Source organism: Pleurodeles waltl, chromosome 8, assembly GCF_031143425.1.
Source record: "Pleurodeles waltl isolate 20211129_DDA chromosome 8, aPleWal1.hap1.20221129, whole genome shotgun sequence".
In the NCBI taxonomy this organism is placed as follows: Eukaryota; Metazoa; Chordata; class Amphibia; order Caudata; family Salamandridae; genus Pleurodeles; species Pleurodeles waltl.
The window spans coordinates 151,721,900-151,737,846 of record NC_090447.1 but is presented as its reverse complement, the minus strand read 5'-3'; the positions used below and the strand labels follow the sequence as shown (position 1 = coordinate 151,737,846).

At 41.4% G+C, this 15,947-nt stretch overlaps 1 protein-coding gene across 2 annotated transcripts in view; it reads right to left on the bottom strand.

Annotated features, from left to right (window-relative positions):
* Positions 1 to 15,947, bottom strand: part of LOC138249826 (transmembrane protein 126A-like) — a 79,558-nt gene that overhangs the window by 48,382 nt on the left and 15,229 nt on the right. The window contains exons 2-3 of one of the 2 annotated variants that reach the window (XM_069203954.1): positions 11,223 to 11,311; positions 3,381 to 3,505 (exon numbers count right to left, since the gene is read on the bottom strand). In XM_069203954.1, coding sequence (XP_069060055.1) covers positions 3,381 to 3,499 — 119 coding nt within the window. In that variant the 5' untranslated portion in view covers positions 3,500 to 3,505; positions 11,223 to 11,311. The remainder of the gene's footprint in view (positions 1 to 3,380; positions 3,506 to 11,222; positions 11,312 to 15,947) is intronic. The other variant, XM_069203955.1, reaches the window with a different exon arrangement.

The window sequence follows — 15,947 nt, the reverse complement described above, 5'->3', positions numbered from 1 at the left end:
GATGGAGCCCTGAGCAGTCAAGCTGGAAACTGAGAACTGATATTAAGATAATTAAAGGGTCCATAGTGAGGGTGCTGAGTGTAACACACACTGGAGTTTGCTCAAATCAAATTAGTTCATTCTTTGTTCCAGCCGTCATCATGTATATTCTGAGGATCTATTTGAACTCCTCCTTATTGAGTAGCTGCTCGAAATTGCCACCTCTTTCAGGTAATTTTACAAAACTGATCACCTGCCATCCTATGTCATCCTGTGTACGCCTTCGGCAATAAAGTGTTCTACCATGGAGGCACTGGGGACCTTGCAGCAGACACGGCTCCAATGTTGGCAGATATGTATTCTGATTTTTGGGGTGGTTTGCCCAATATACATTTTACTGCATAGACACTTTGTTCTGTAGATCACATACCAAGTATTGCGACTGGAGGGGTATCTCAATAATGGAATGTTGAATTGATTCAGATTCCATACAGAACTGGCACACACTACATTGGCCACATTGAAAGTGTCCAGTGACGGGGGTAGTGCCCAATGATCAATAATGTTTTTTGGCAATTTTTCTGGTGCAAGTGTGGCCCTTACTAAGTGGTCTGTCAGATTTTTAAACCTTTTGAAGGAGATCATTGGGGGTTCCAGAATAAGAACCCCTGTGTTGGGCCTGTCCATTTTTGCAGGGTCATCCCCAAACGTGTAACCTCCTTCCTCCTATTTTTTCTTACCAGTTTTGTTTGGCTTTAGGACTCTGGGCACTTTACCACTGCTAACCAGTACTAAAGTGCAGTTGCTCTCTGTCTGAATTGTAGTGGTAATTGGTTTTCCAGGACTGGCACATTTCATTTACTGGTAAGTCCCTAGTAAAGGGCACTATGTGTGCCCCTGGCCTGTAAATCAAATGCTACTAGTGGGCCTGCAGCACTGATTGTGCCACCCACTTGAGTAGCCCTGCAAACATGTCTCAAATCTGCCACTGCAGAGTCTGTGTGTGCAGTTTTGCTCTGCCAATTCGACCTGGCAAGTATACCGACTTGCCAAGCCCAAACCTTCCCTTTTACTACATGTAAATCACCCCTAAGGTAGGCCTTAGGTAGCCCCATAGGCAGGGCACAGTGAATTAAAAAGATAGGAGATGTACTGATGTGTTTTACATGTCCTGATAGTTAAATACTGCCAACTTAGGTTTTCACTATTGCGAGGTCTAGCTCTCCCACATGTTAACATAGGGACTGCCTTTAAATATCTATTAAGTGCAGTTTCCCCTAGAGAAATGGAGTTTTGGGTCTCTGAGCTCACACTTTAAAAATACATATTTTGATAAAGTTGTTTTTTAGAATGTGAGTTTGAAAATGCCACTTTTAGAAAGTGGGGATTTTCTTCCTTAACCATTCTGTGCCTCTGGCTGCCTGTGGAATCCATGTCTGGGTCAGACTGACAGTTGGGCTGTTTGTGAATTCTCTCTAGACAGTCACACAAAGGTAACCGAGGAGTGTCCTGAATATCCTGATGAGTCTCCTGGGCTAGAGTGGGTAGGGAGGAGCTGACACCTGCACCTGAAAGGGTTGTGCCTGTCCTCACACAATGCAGTCTCCAACCCTGTGGTGTGTGTCTCAGGCCAGGCCTGAGCAAGGCAGGATCTTGCAAACAACAGAGACTTTCCTTTGAAGTTTGCCTACTTCAAAGGTAGAAATAGGTATACGTAGTGGTCCCAAAACCCCATACTTTTAGAACACTTCTGGATCAAGAGGAACCTCTGTCAATGATAAGAGCTGGTGGAGTACTGCCCGTTTGCTGTGTGTGTTACTGGGTTGGCCTGCAGTTGTTGCTTCTGCCTTAGGGAGGACAAAGACTGGACTTTGCTGTGCATCCTGCGTGTAAAGTTTCTCCAAGGGCTTGGACTGAGCTTGCCACCTGTTCAGAAGTAGTCTCAGGGACAGCAAAGATTTCACCTACCAGCCTCTGGGTTCCCTTGCTGTGGACCCTAACTTACCAGGTGGTGCCTATTCCAGTTTCTGGGCCCCTGGGAGTGAAAGCTGGCGTAAAAACAAGAAAAAAACAGGTGCACCGACTCCATACGATGCCAGGACCGACGCCGCTGCCTGACTCCGCAACGCCACCTGCACCAGAAGTCGTGGCCCCTGTTGTAGTGCGACGACCGTGACTGACTCCGCAGGCCCGATGCCACCGCAGCCCGCTTACGTTCAGCGACTTCATGAGTCCTGAGTGCCATGTCACCAACGTTCTTGTCACCCGACTGCAGCCCCGTGGCATGACTGCGACCCCGAGAGGTCGCCCCACTGCGTCTTGATCCGACAGATACATCGACTGCCCCAGAGCGTAAAGAACCAATGCCTCGCACCAATGCCGCATCATCTCTCCTGCTCTGCAGTAAGGAACTGATGCAGCACCGGATCCAATGATGCCTCACTTACCCAACTCCGTGCACCGACTTGTTTCCCCATTATCAAAGGTACTGTGTACCTGGGGGTCCGCACAATTCCGTGACCGGCGCCATTGGCGTCGGATTGTTGGGAACGACTCCATCATGACACCGTGATAGTACTAAATTGAAGCATTTGTGTTTGTAAGCGCTATATTGAAGTTTAATTATGAAAATTCATAACTTTGCTTGTGTATGTTGGATTTTTGTCATTTTGGTCTTGTTTTACTCAGATAAATATTTGGCTATTTTTCTAAACTAGTGTTGAGTGCTTTTGTGGTATGTTCACTGTGTTACTGTGTGGGTTTCTGCAAATACTTCACACATTGCCTCTGAGATAAGCCTGACTGCTTGTGCCAAGCTACCAAGGGGGTGAGGAGAGGTTATCCTAGGTGTTATCTTGTTTACCCTGACTAGAGTGAGGGTCCCTGCTTGGACAGAGTGCAAACTGACTGCCAACCAGAGACCCCATTTCTAACAAGTGTAAAGAAGAAAAAACACAATGCCATTTCTAACACCCTGCAGCCAATATCTTCCAATGCTTCTTAATGCTTTGAGGCACTAAGCTAGAAATTGTAGAGAAGGTAGTCACACAAATACGTTTTCTTAGACATTACTCCCTTGGATTTTGGGGTGAGTAATGTCTCCCTAGGGCATTACCATGCCCTTTTCAGAAAGCGTTCCACAAGGCATTTGGGATAACCCCTGGTTATGAGTTTTCACCCAATATATGGCAGCGTCTCAAAATAAGTTAGATCAGTGATGATACTTTATATGTAACATTAGGAACGGACTATAAAGAGCCTGTATTAGACATTGTGCTTAAAATGTGCTCCCAAGTTATACGTGATACTAATGTAACACTCTCATATATAAAATAAGTGGAACAGATAAAATCAGACACACCATAATGGCAAAGGTGGAAGAAACAGAAAATCGTCAATACCTGTCACCTTCTGGAAGTTGCTCCAACTTTTTAATCAAGAATCTTACGACCTCTGGCTTTCCAAGGTCCATCCGGTCCATCTGTGAAGAGTCAGATTCTATAAAACCTTTTGCCGACATCGTAACCTGAAAATACACCACATATCTGTAGCACAGTTTGCATCTGTTCATACTCAACAGCAATGTTGCCTTTTTTCTTTGCACAGAAGCCTGTCTTATTTTCCAAAACAGCACAGTCCACTACAAAGAGAAGGGCAGCTGCATAAAACACACTTAGATTATCTTATAAGGTACAAATAGCAGCTCTGCACACATTAGCCGTTTATGACATCCTGCCACGCATAAACCTCTTCCAACATGCACTGCTTACGTTTATTTTTTAATGAGTTATTACTTTAGTTTATTTAAACACACAAAGTAGGTGCCAATACCCATGGCTTCAAAGTTTCCTTGTGTATGAACATGCAGAAATGGCATTGTTAATTTATTTCTTGATTGCATAACCTTACCAGCATGTACTTTCACGCTTCAAGTAACAGTATAACATAATATATAACAATATCACCACAGGGTGAAATAACAGAGGCACTTTTGACAAATGTTTTTGAAAAAGTCAAAACTCCACGCATCACAGGTTTACTTACGAGGTTTGAAAAGATTTAGCCCTTTCAGGCCTCGTGTACAAAGGATTCTAGCGTTCTCTGACTCAGTGAATCAGAGGGTTTGCAAGAACTAAAACCCATTTTCAAATGTACAAACCCATTTAACGATTTGGAAAAGCTTCACACATCGTATGCAGGCCCACTGGAGAGGCTTTGGGCCATACGTACGAACACTTTTTCCCATAGACACAGAATGGGTAAAAATCTTTGCTACATCTGGCCCTTTGTGGGATGGATTCACTCTAGCTTTATTAAAGCGGTCACACCCTTTCTCCCCCCAACACTGTGACGGTTCAGTTAAGTGATGCTGCTTACAATCATTCTTGATTTTAAAATGGCGCTTTCTTCTGTTCATGTGTTTATATTTTTGATCCCTCTCTATTTCGCAGTCTCTCTGTGTAGGGGAGTCAGAAAATGAAGTTTGTGTGGAAACTGATGTACTTAAAAGGCATACAATGCAAACTATTGCATAGTAAATACTTTTGACAATTGTACAGTATTTTGGTTGCAACAGTAAAAAAATCCTACACACATGCAAATCTTTAACTTGTGAACAAAAAATTCCATAATTCCTGCATGTTATCATGGCAGCAAAGTGAAAGAAATGAATGCATAACGGTGATTACCAAACCTTATTGAACACATCCTCAAAATGCCACGCCCTTGATGAACAGCCATTTAACAACGTCAATGAAAATACAAGAAGGCAAATGGGTGAAGCGGCTGACCCAAAGCTTACTTTCTCTCTCAACTCTTTAGGTGTCACCAGCTGAAAGTGTTAGCTGTCTGAAGAGTTCATGTTACCACACAAACACACCACACTGCACGACATACAAATACATACAGAGACAGAAAGAACTTCTACACAGCCTGTTTTAGCCATTGGCTGTCATGCTGTCGTGCTTCAGCTGGATTTAAGCACTGAATGACAGGATTATCAATTAGTAATGGTATCAATCCATGGCATATCAAGGATGGGAACACTAAACAAGTGGTCCATAAGCACAATGGCAATAATGCTTTTCATTTTATTAATTCTTAGATCTTCCATTCCACAGACTATGCACTGTATGTGTTCTCGCTTGTGAGAGATAGTGTGTACAACAAGCGACTTGCATGCCACCCAATGCTTAACATTGGCTTCATTGTCACTTTTAGTGGCTGTCTTCTAATTGGCCAGTGCATGCTGGCTTCACTTCTTCTTTCGGCTGGAGCGTAGACCAAGTACTGATTCCTTCAGCTTCACTACTGTCCTTCCCCAGATAGCTTTGTGATAGATGTACTACTTTTACTTCTTCGCTGCATTCTTGTTAAACCCCTTGCCATTTGTAGCTGCATTTTACTATATCTCACACATTTAAAAAAAAGCCTTTTTATCCATTGAAATGGATGCTAATTGTGCAACCGATGTTATCTGCTTGTATTATGACAGCAGATGTTATCTGCTTCAAAATATATTTTCATCAAGACATGAACATGGGTGCAATTGCTTTCTTAATTTGTTAGGATTTTTTTCAAATGTTATTTTTTTTTTCTTTGTCACACAAGGGAAGATTAACTGAATTGTTTTGAATTACAGGGTTGTTGTGCTGAGACCTAACTAGCATTGGCAAAGCCAAAGGTCTTGGCTTTGAGACTATTGGCTTTGTCTTTTCCTTTTGTGCATGCAGTACGGCATGTGCATTGTCACCTTTGACAATGATTTGTAGTCATGCTGTATAGCAGTGTGGCTAAACATAATAAAGAAAAGAGGGCTGTTGCACCTGGCCCTTTTTGCAGGGTCATCCCCAACCTTTTTGTCTCCTTCCTCCTAATTTTTCTGACCAGTTTTTGTTGGCTTTAGGACTCGGGCACTTTACCACTGCAAAATAGTACTAAAGTGCATATGCTCTCTGTGTAAATTGTGCTGTTGATTGTATTATCCGTGATTGGCATATTTGATTTACTGGTAAGTTCCTAGTAAAGTGCACTAGAAGTACCCAGGGCCTGTAAATCAAATGCTACTAGTGGACCTGCAGGCACTGATTGTGCCACCCACATATGTAGCCCTGTAAACGTTGCTCAGACCGGCATTGCCTGCTCACACCGCAGCCTGGGCATCTCCGACGTCGCCACTCCTGCTTACGACGACGACGATGCTGCCTGCACCGTGGCCTGTGGACACTGCTCGTGATGTACACGAAGCACCATCCTGTCCGGTACTGCAGCTCCGGGGCACCGACACCAGCATCATCGACTCCCGTGTCGTCACCAGGCATCCTGGCTGCACCGTGGCCTGTGGACACCGCTCGTGAGGGTCACGAAGCGCTGTCCCATCCCGCACCGCTGGCTTGGGCCTACCGACAACAGAGCTTCAGCAACAACAACAACGCTGCCTGCACCATGGCCTGGTGACACTGCACGTCACACCGCCCAGCTTCACACCGCAGCCCTGGTTTCACTGACGCCACTGGACGCCATCATCGAGCCACTGCCTGCATTGTGACCTGTGGGCACCACATGTCGCATCATTCTGCCTCGCACCGCAGCCCTGATGCCATCCACGCCAGTGCATCTGATTTCATCAGCCCGGGGTTCGATCTCAGAGGTGTGTGACTTCAATGGCCCGTTGACTCCCACACCGACTTCAGAACCGACAGCGCTCTCCGGAGCTCACCACGAGGATCACGACCGCCTTTAAATCCAAGGTATTGTTTGCGGGTCTTCCCGACACCGTAGCTGGCCTGCGAAGCTGCAGCCAGCCTGAACTGTTGGTTTTGTTTCTCACGATCCTGTGCTATCGACTTCAAGGAACTGTATTTTTAAGATAAATCTTACAAAATTCATATCTTTAGCACTGTATGTTGGATTTTTATCGTTTTGGTCTTGTTTTACACAGATAAATATTGGCTATTGTTTTAAAAACTGGTGTGGTGTCCTTTTGTAGTGTTTTCACTTGTTACTGTGTGTTATGTGCAAATGCTTTACACATTGCTTCTGAGATAAGCCTGACTGCTTGTGCCAAGCTACCAAGGGGGTGAGCAGGGGTTGACTGAGCAGGTATCTTCCTTATCCCGACTAGAGTGAGGGTCCCTACTTGGACAGGGTGCAAACCGACTGCCAACTCGAGACCCCATTTCTGACAAGGGCTATGATGCATCCAGCGGTAATACACCTATTTTTTTAAAAGTGCTTTAGCCCTGGCTGTGTCATTGCGCTTTTTAAAATTAGTTGTAGCCACACTTTAAAGCATCTGCACTAATGTACAGCATGGCTACATAACAAGGCCAAAACCAATAGCTCTTACAGGCGATACATACTGGCTTTGCCAGTGCTTGTTTTTATTGGAGGATAGGGGTCCCCATCCCCCCTACCAATCTGGTGGAACTTAGCTCTGTCCGAGGCCTTTTTTTCCTTCCAAGCCTTCTGAATAAACGTACCAACCACAGTAAGCTCCATTCACCAGGGCTGCAACACACATCTCTGACAAATCCTCGCAGGAAGGCAGCCACTTTTTTGGGTCATGGGGAGGAGTAGGCTTGGTGAAGCGTTTTTCACTCAATGCGAGTTAAGGGGGAAATTAGAACAGTTTTCTGAAGCTTCTTTGTAGCTGGAGTTGGTGCTTAGTTAGGTCAGGCTGCATTTTCTTAACTGTTTGAGGCCCATATTTACACTTTTTTTTGCGCCGCATTTGCGTCATTTGTTGACGCAAAAGCAGCGCAAACTTACAAAATACAATTATATTTTGTAAGTTTGCGCTGTTTTTGTGTCAAAAAGTGACGCAAATGCGGCGCAAAAATTGTATAAATATGGGCCTAACTGTTGATCTCTTTAAGCTCGCTTTCTTCCCATATTGCAAGCACACTCCGCCTCTGTATGTCTCATTCTGTTGTGGGCACACGCAGCACCAGGCTTTCCACTTACCAATGACAAGGTTGCCTACACATTGGAACCCGCCTCCCCACCAGGGCACAGACTCACTCTATACTGATGGTACAGTAACTTGTTTCCGGTGCCGGTGAACCTCAGGTCCAATTTTCCATATGCCCTACTTTACCCCCTTGTTACCACTTATCTGGCCCTACCTCCGCTCCTAAGTTGCTCCTCGAGCTGGTACATGAATAAGCATTTCATGACGGACTGTGCCAGGGTCCGCCCCAGAGCCATGCGGATCTGTGGTTTCTCAGAAGGTAGTCATTTTGATACGTGCTATTGCCAAGGCGTTAACACTTTCAGATATGCTCCTGTCACTGTGGGTAATACGTGGAAACAAAATACATAATTGCACAATGTTGCTGATTAAACCCGTCTGTCCTTGCAATGGGGCTGTGATATTTCGCTCGAGCACAATCGTGTTGCTTTTCTAGGGGTCGTGAAGAGTGTAATCATTTAGTGGGTGGAGTCACAATCAATTGTGCTGCCATTTTGGAACAACGGTTTTAGTTTAAAGTGGCATTGTTTACTAGTGCACTATAAAAATATTATGGCCACTTTCCGCAAAACAATACCTTCACCCATACAATGAACAAGATGATTGTGATTGGTAAACGGGAGCATCCTCCTTTCTGCCCAATGCCTTCTGCTCATTTTATGCCCAGATGCAACAAATTCGCAGTTAACTGAATGTGTCACCTTTTAAACCCTCATGCACAACACCCAGTGCTTACAACATAGGCCACACTATAAACCGACACTATAAATGCTCCAAAACATATAAAACAAAGGAGGAAACGTTGCAGCAAATCGCCCATGAGAGCACTTTGGGTCCATAACTGTGCTAAGAGACTATACAAATTGTACAATGCAATTCAACAGTAAGTTCTTCATTTATATTCATGGCCCTGCCACAGTGAAGGTGCTTTTTTGTTTAAAGCATTTAAAATGAATTGACTATCTTAGGTAAAGGTTTACATATGTGTTGTTGTGGTAATGGCTTTCAGGATTTTAGCATTTGTTATTTTTACTTCCTGTAACCAATAGAAGCATATGGCACACTTTACAAACATTGTCAGACAGTCATCCTAGAAGTCAGAGGTTCAAATCTCAGTTGGTCTGCTCAGTTGCAAAGATGATAAAATGAGGACCACAGTGTAGAGTAACAGCAAACCTGCTGTCATAGTGATTTCAATGTCTTTTGTGTAACTTTCTATACAGGCACAAAGTAATGCAAAGGGTAAACACTGACATCTATTCAACTGCAGTTAAGCCTTGTGGTTAATCAATGCACACAGTCTAGGTTAACGTCACAGTCTGCAAGGCCTATAAATATTTTATTTTATAGAGTGGGAAAGACTTGAGCACAATACAGTTATCCAAGATCTTCATAATTCAGTTGATCTATCTCCAAATATCACTGCGTCACAAAAGATCCTTGATGACCCTGCCATAAGAGTTGAGCAAGAGAACCAGGAAACCATGGAGAAAGGGTGACCATCTCTACTTGTGTTCACTCAATGTCAAAGTATCACATAATATATATTCAAGGAAGTTTCTTTGCCTAGCAGGCCTTCTGGGTGTTCCAGGGACCTCTACCCTCCTGAACGTGTGAAATAGTTGTTATTCAAAGTCAATCAGATATGAGTTAATACTAAGACAATCCACTGGATTGTGTTCTACCTAAGTGCCAGAAAACATCTGGTGGTACTGCACCCATGTGAGTGGAGCTCAAAGACATTAACATTGTCTCACTGTGCTCATTCCTCTACCCCTTATTCTTCAATGTTTCGTGAAGTCACTGGTGGTCCTTGTTATGGACTATTGGCTCAGATGTTATATGCATGTAAACAACAATCAGATCCTCTTATAACAGGGTGGAGGTCTGAGTATAACATAGGTATACTTTAAATCATGCCTTGCAGATATAGCAGCCAGAATGAACCAGAATATGCTGAAATTAAATTCAGAATTGGTGAAATGCAATTGAAGAAACTAGTGGTAGAGCATTGATTGTCTCAGTATTTGCTAGAATCTATTGGCCTTTGATGAAAATTAGTGTTGGGGGTATGCAACTTCAGAATTCTAGATGGCTCTAACATGTGCATACAAGCACAGACTAGGGATTTTACAAAGAATTCCTTTTTACACAATCAGTGGCAAATGCAATTCTGGTGTCATGACTTCTCTAACGTACTAGCATATGCTTAGGTCTGCTCATGACCTGGGTCTACCTACTAAACTGTAGAAAGTCCTAATTTAATAACGAGGCTGAGAAAGGTTTCCAGCTGTGCACTCACAAAAATGGCCATGACAGAAAATATATATCTTTACTTCAAGACCATAATATTGTCCATATGTCCTTTACAGGGAAGGTAATTCTGGCGAGGTTTGCACTCAAGAACTATATTATTGAACAAATAAATAGGCAAATAAATATTCTAAGCCTTACTTCAGCAAGCGGTGCTATTGTTGGGTCAATGTATCCGATTCGAGCAACCCAAGAGTTTACAAGCAAACTCCAGAAAATCTATAATGCAGCTGTTCACTAGATGAGTGATGCAGGGGTAGGTCTGTACCCTGCTGAAGTCTTTACACTGGTTATTTAAGTCTGCCAGAATACAATTGAAACGCTTGTGTGTTGCACAATAGGCCTGTTAAGGAATTAGCTAATCATCTCTGCCAAAGCTCTACCATCCTAGGAGTTTACTGCATTCTGGGTCCTAACGTCAAGCTTAAATAAAAGTTTTTTTGTCCTGGCTACGACTTTTTGCAAACCCTTCTCCTTAAATAGTCAGTACCAGATTAGATTTGATTCAGAAGGAAACTGAAAACTCTGCATTTTCATCCCTGAATTCTAGGCAATATTCCCCACGTCTTCTATTTCGGCACCAGAAAAGCACTGGGCAGTTTTGTGCTGTGCAAATAAACAGAACATAAAAGTTAAATAAGTCACTTGAGTCTAGCCAACTTGATCTGGTACTATAGGAGCAAAGAGCATGCAGAGTGGTAATAAATGACAGTTTCACAGTGCCCAGAGTCATAACACCTGCTCTTGAAAAGGAGAAAAATCGAGAGAGACTATGCAGAAATTGTGGCCTTAGTACAGCGTATGTTTGTAACTGTGAGGCATATAAGAAAAGGTAAAGCTAGAGACATTTGTAGAAAGGCTCATCTTAGGAACATGGAAGATGTTAGATACGGAAACTGCAACAGTGGTGACATATGTTGCGTTGTATGAATAAGTGTGAAAAAGAATTGATTCATACCTGAATTTGTCCCAACTTAAATCTGTAAGAAACACTCTTGCATCATGTAGTCCGGATTAAAGAAATGACGTCTTCAATGCCTTAATAGCCTGTAGAAATGAAAATGCATAAATAAATCTTAATATCAGTTAAAATTTATAGAAGGACTTAGACAATGCACATGATTGGAGACAGTATATGCATTTTTTACCAAAGATCAAAAATTAGAAGGATGGGATATGGGAAATTTAAAGAGGGGGTTGGGAGGTACATGATGATACACACACCTACAAAAGAGGTAGACCATTGTGATTCACAAAATACACTTTTAAAGTTACTATTGCCCTCAAAATATCAAAAAAGGTGATTGTACTCCAGGGCAGATTTGTAATAAGTCAAGCACCTCACACGGCCAATCACTCGTATTGCAACACACTTCCATAGAAAACAATGGCGGCATGGAATTAAAATAACACTCATAGGAATTAATATGAAACTAATTAAATGTATTCAACATTTGAATTATATATTTATTTATGTATATATTAGTGATAAAAATATGTATAGTTATTTTGTATGTTGTTTTAAACCTTAATAATAAAATTATTTTAAATAAATTAACTTATTTTAAAGCTAAACTGTATTCAAAATAAATATAAATAATAACTTTTACTCATGTTTATTAAAAATTAAATACAAATAAAACTGCTAGTGAAGGAATGTATTTTGTTTTCATATTACTGTTTAAAATTAATAGTTATATTTTATTACATTTTAAATATTGTATTACTTAACACACATTTAATTTGATGAATTATTCCGCTGTAACATTTTAGTATATTAGTTTCATGTCAATAAAAAATATTTAAACACATATTATACATTAAAATATTTTTAAATAAACTTTATTAAATTTCACTACAATTTCCCTTACAGAGATCTCCACCAACATGTGACGAGTTTCTACCAGTACTTTTACACACATAAACCCTGTTGTGGGAGGCTACACCCCCTTATTTGAGAGAGTGGAGACATGTAAGTCAGCTGTAAATCTCCCTTTGGAAAACGTGGAGATCTGCCCTTAAGTGTAGGGGTAGATCTAAAAAGGAGTAAACAAATACAACTTTTGGAATCGGGTCAAATATATTGTAGTGTCAACGATACTACTCTTCTATATAACCTTCTTCCATATTTAATTCATTCTCTGCACTAAACAACAAACAAGTGACTTGGATATTGTCAAAAGGATACATATGTCATGGCTTACTTAACACTGGTACCACGGTCATTCGTTCACTAGAAATGCTATGCCCTCCTGATTTACATATGAATTCTACCCCCCTTTACATTGAATTCTTATAGTCAATCAGCTTCTTCAAATCAGCACTGTTAACAACTTATCTCTGCTTTCTGTTACTTTCCGCTAGTCTCTGAAATATGGTTATGAGCTTCCCTTCTTTAAAAATCACACTTTGGACCCCTTTCTGCCTCTGAATTTAAACCCAGTATGTGTTCATCACTACCTGCTTTTTTATGGAACTTTAGTCTGCCACTGTTTTATATATCTGTCGAAACATACCCTCAGCAGTATAAACTGTCCAGTGTTCTTGTTCTTTTACTTGGCCATGAGGATCACGCTTCTTACTCTTCAAAGGGGAGAACGTCAGTTCTTGACATGGCAATAACATCTTCAAGTCACTAATGCTCTGACTTTATGCAAGGCATCCTTTCGTAATCAATGATCATCAAGGTATATAAACCATACAATTCCTTCCCACAAGCCCCATGCATATTTTCTATACAGAAAAATAAATAAAACAATCCATCCTTAGAATAGTGTCCGACCAAATATTAATAACTCTGAAATGGTGCTCTGGGTGCAAATGAGAGCTCATGATACTCACTGTGAGCTTGGCACCTTACTCTGCCAGCACCCCTAGACACTGCAAGGGTGTTGAAGAACCGTCTACTGTGCTCAGGCCCATTTTGCCCTTCAGTTCCAATTTAAGTCACTCCATGGGCGTGTAATGTATGTGTACTTGGTGTGTAGCGCCTGTGTATCTGCAGTGTCTTTGATAAAGCACTTGGAGGAATGTGTGTCTGTGAGTAGAAGAATCTATAACTTTGCACATATTTTACACTGGTGGAGAGCACGCTATGGGACTACAGAACTGTATTTATTTATTTATCATATACAACATATATAAGAACATTTTTAATCCAAGGCATGGAGAACAAGAAGGGGAGAGAGGAGGGAATTACACTGAATGTGACAAGGAAGGTGTACATGAGTGTTATCCTACCATCCTAGAGCACATTTAAAGGCTTCAACAGAGCACTTTTGAGTTTCAACCTTCATACTTTTGAAGGGATTTTATTTAAGCTGGAAGATCTGATTTAGGCATGTGAAACTCCAAATTCAGCCGCATTTAGCTGTTGGGCACTATTTAGTTTGCCCTGTTTCTATCTGAACCACGATTTAGAAGACTGCACTTTCAGTTATATATGAGCATTGATAATGCTTATGGAATAAATGTGTTACTATTCGAAGCAATGTCGAGAAATTCAGTTACTTCATATCTGTTTACCGTTACCATTTGTGCAGAATATATTCTCTCTCCTACCTATCCCTAAACCCTTCCTCTGATAATCTGATGCACTTTTTCTACAGCTTCATTCAGTCGATCAGCCCTAGAGCCTGGTGGCATCACTGTGGGTTCCAGATATATCTGTGGAGGGATCCTAAAGTGGATGCAGAAAGCCCAATAGCTATGAGCACATGGCCTGTGCAACAGCCATTAGCTTAAGCTCAGCTCAGGATTTTGTATTTAAATTCTTTATTGGCATTTATAATTATAATCACATGAAACAGCAAATTGTGATAATCCTTCACAACAGCATATGGCAATGATAAATGAAATAGAAACAATGAAGTCGTAAACTAGAATCAGGTCAGAAGAAAGTCTTTATGACTCTTACAGTAATAAAACTCAGTAGGATGCCCCAATTCCCTACAATTAATTTCATGTATATATTAGTATAAAACAAGTATTGTTATGCCCACGCCCCTTACTTCTGATTGCACCGCAACCCACTAGCGCTCTTGCATCTCTCTGTATACAATAATTAAATATATACATCTCCTATCCGCTATGTGTCATATCAGAATTGGTGGTAAATTATATTTACTTTAGGAATTTACCCCACACCTCTTCAAAACAGTACGGTCGATCCTGTAATTTATAAATTATTTTCTCATATGTGGCCATATTGTGCACACCTTTCAGACAATGTTTATACTTTGTTAGTACAGCTGTCTTCCAGTGTCGCAATATACCTACTTCTGGTACAGTCAGTGTCTCTGATAAGAATTGTTTACTGTGGAAGTGCAATGAAGGCAAAGCTGATGTGTCACATTAGTAATGGGATAGCATCATTCACTCTCACAAAGTATGTACAATGTCACTGTCGATGGCGTCACATCACCTGCAATCAGAGTCTTGTGACACATGCGCTGTATAACTTAGCCTGAGATAACTAAATTCAAATATAGCTTCTTTTAGTGCTTTGTCATGGTCCTCTAATGGTCCTCTAATTTTTGCATTGTTTTGTGAAAGAACGGTGTCAGTCAGAATCCAGAACCAATATTAGATTTCATACTCTCTTCCGCTTTTAACGAAAGGAATGGATTATGGGGTGATGTTCCAGTTGTATTCGTATGTGACTTATGTAGAATACTGTCAGCTGGCTTTTAGTCTCGAGTACATGCTGTTGTATTTGTGCCCACTCCGATATTTCCCATTGAGTCTTTAACCTTTATATTGTCTGTGCTAGTTGGGAAGCAAGCCATTAAGACTCAGGGTCTAATTTAATGCTTGGCCCAACAGTGACGCATATCCTGTCTGCCAAAATTTGAATCCCATACGATATAATGGGATTTATATTTCAGCGGACGGGATATCTCTCACCGTTGTGATGGAGCAACCCCTCCGCCAAACTCTAAATCAGGCCCTCAGTATCCTGGAGTTGTAATTCTCCTGCAGCCGTAGCTGCATGTAATTTGGATGCCTTTAGTCCTGGTCTACGTCTGCCCCAAACAAACCCCTTAATGGTGCTATCTAGTGCTTGTAACATGGAAAGCAGTACTATCAGTGGTATCATAACGAAAATGTAATTAAGCCAGGGTGTCACATTCATTTGTACTATCTGTATTTTATCCTACATGGACAAATGTAACCTAGACCAACTAGCAAATTTGGCTTTGATTGTATCTAATAAGGAGTTATTTCACCATTTTGTTTTAGGGTTCCTTTTCAGCAGATGCCAAGATATTTAAGGTGTCTTTGCAGCCACCTGAATCATGAGTGACATATTCAGGTTTTAGCAGTATGGGAAGTCATTTTTAACACCTTGTACTTGCACCAGTTAACCTTGTAGCCTATGAATTTATAAAAAGAATCAATTATTAGCATCAGAGCTGGTATGGAACCAAATGGTTTTGGAAGGATTAATAAAACATTGTCTCCATAATAGGATGCTTAACATTCCCCCAGTACAGTGTACACCTCTCTTATTTTCTGGTCCCTACGTATAGCAATGACCAAGGGTTCAATCACTATTAGAAACAGTGGAATTGTGCTAAGTCTTATGTTAAAATAGGGCAAAGAGAGCCCACCACAACTCACTGATACCCTGGGGTTGGTCTATAGCTAGAAACGTTGTCACTCAAACATCTCCCCAAGCCCA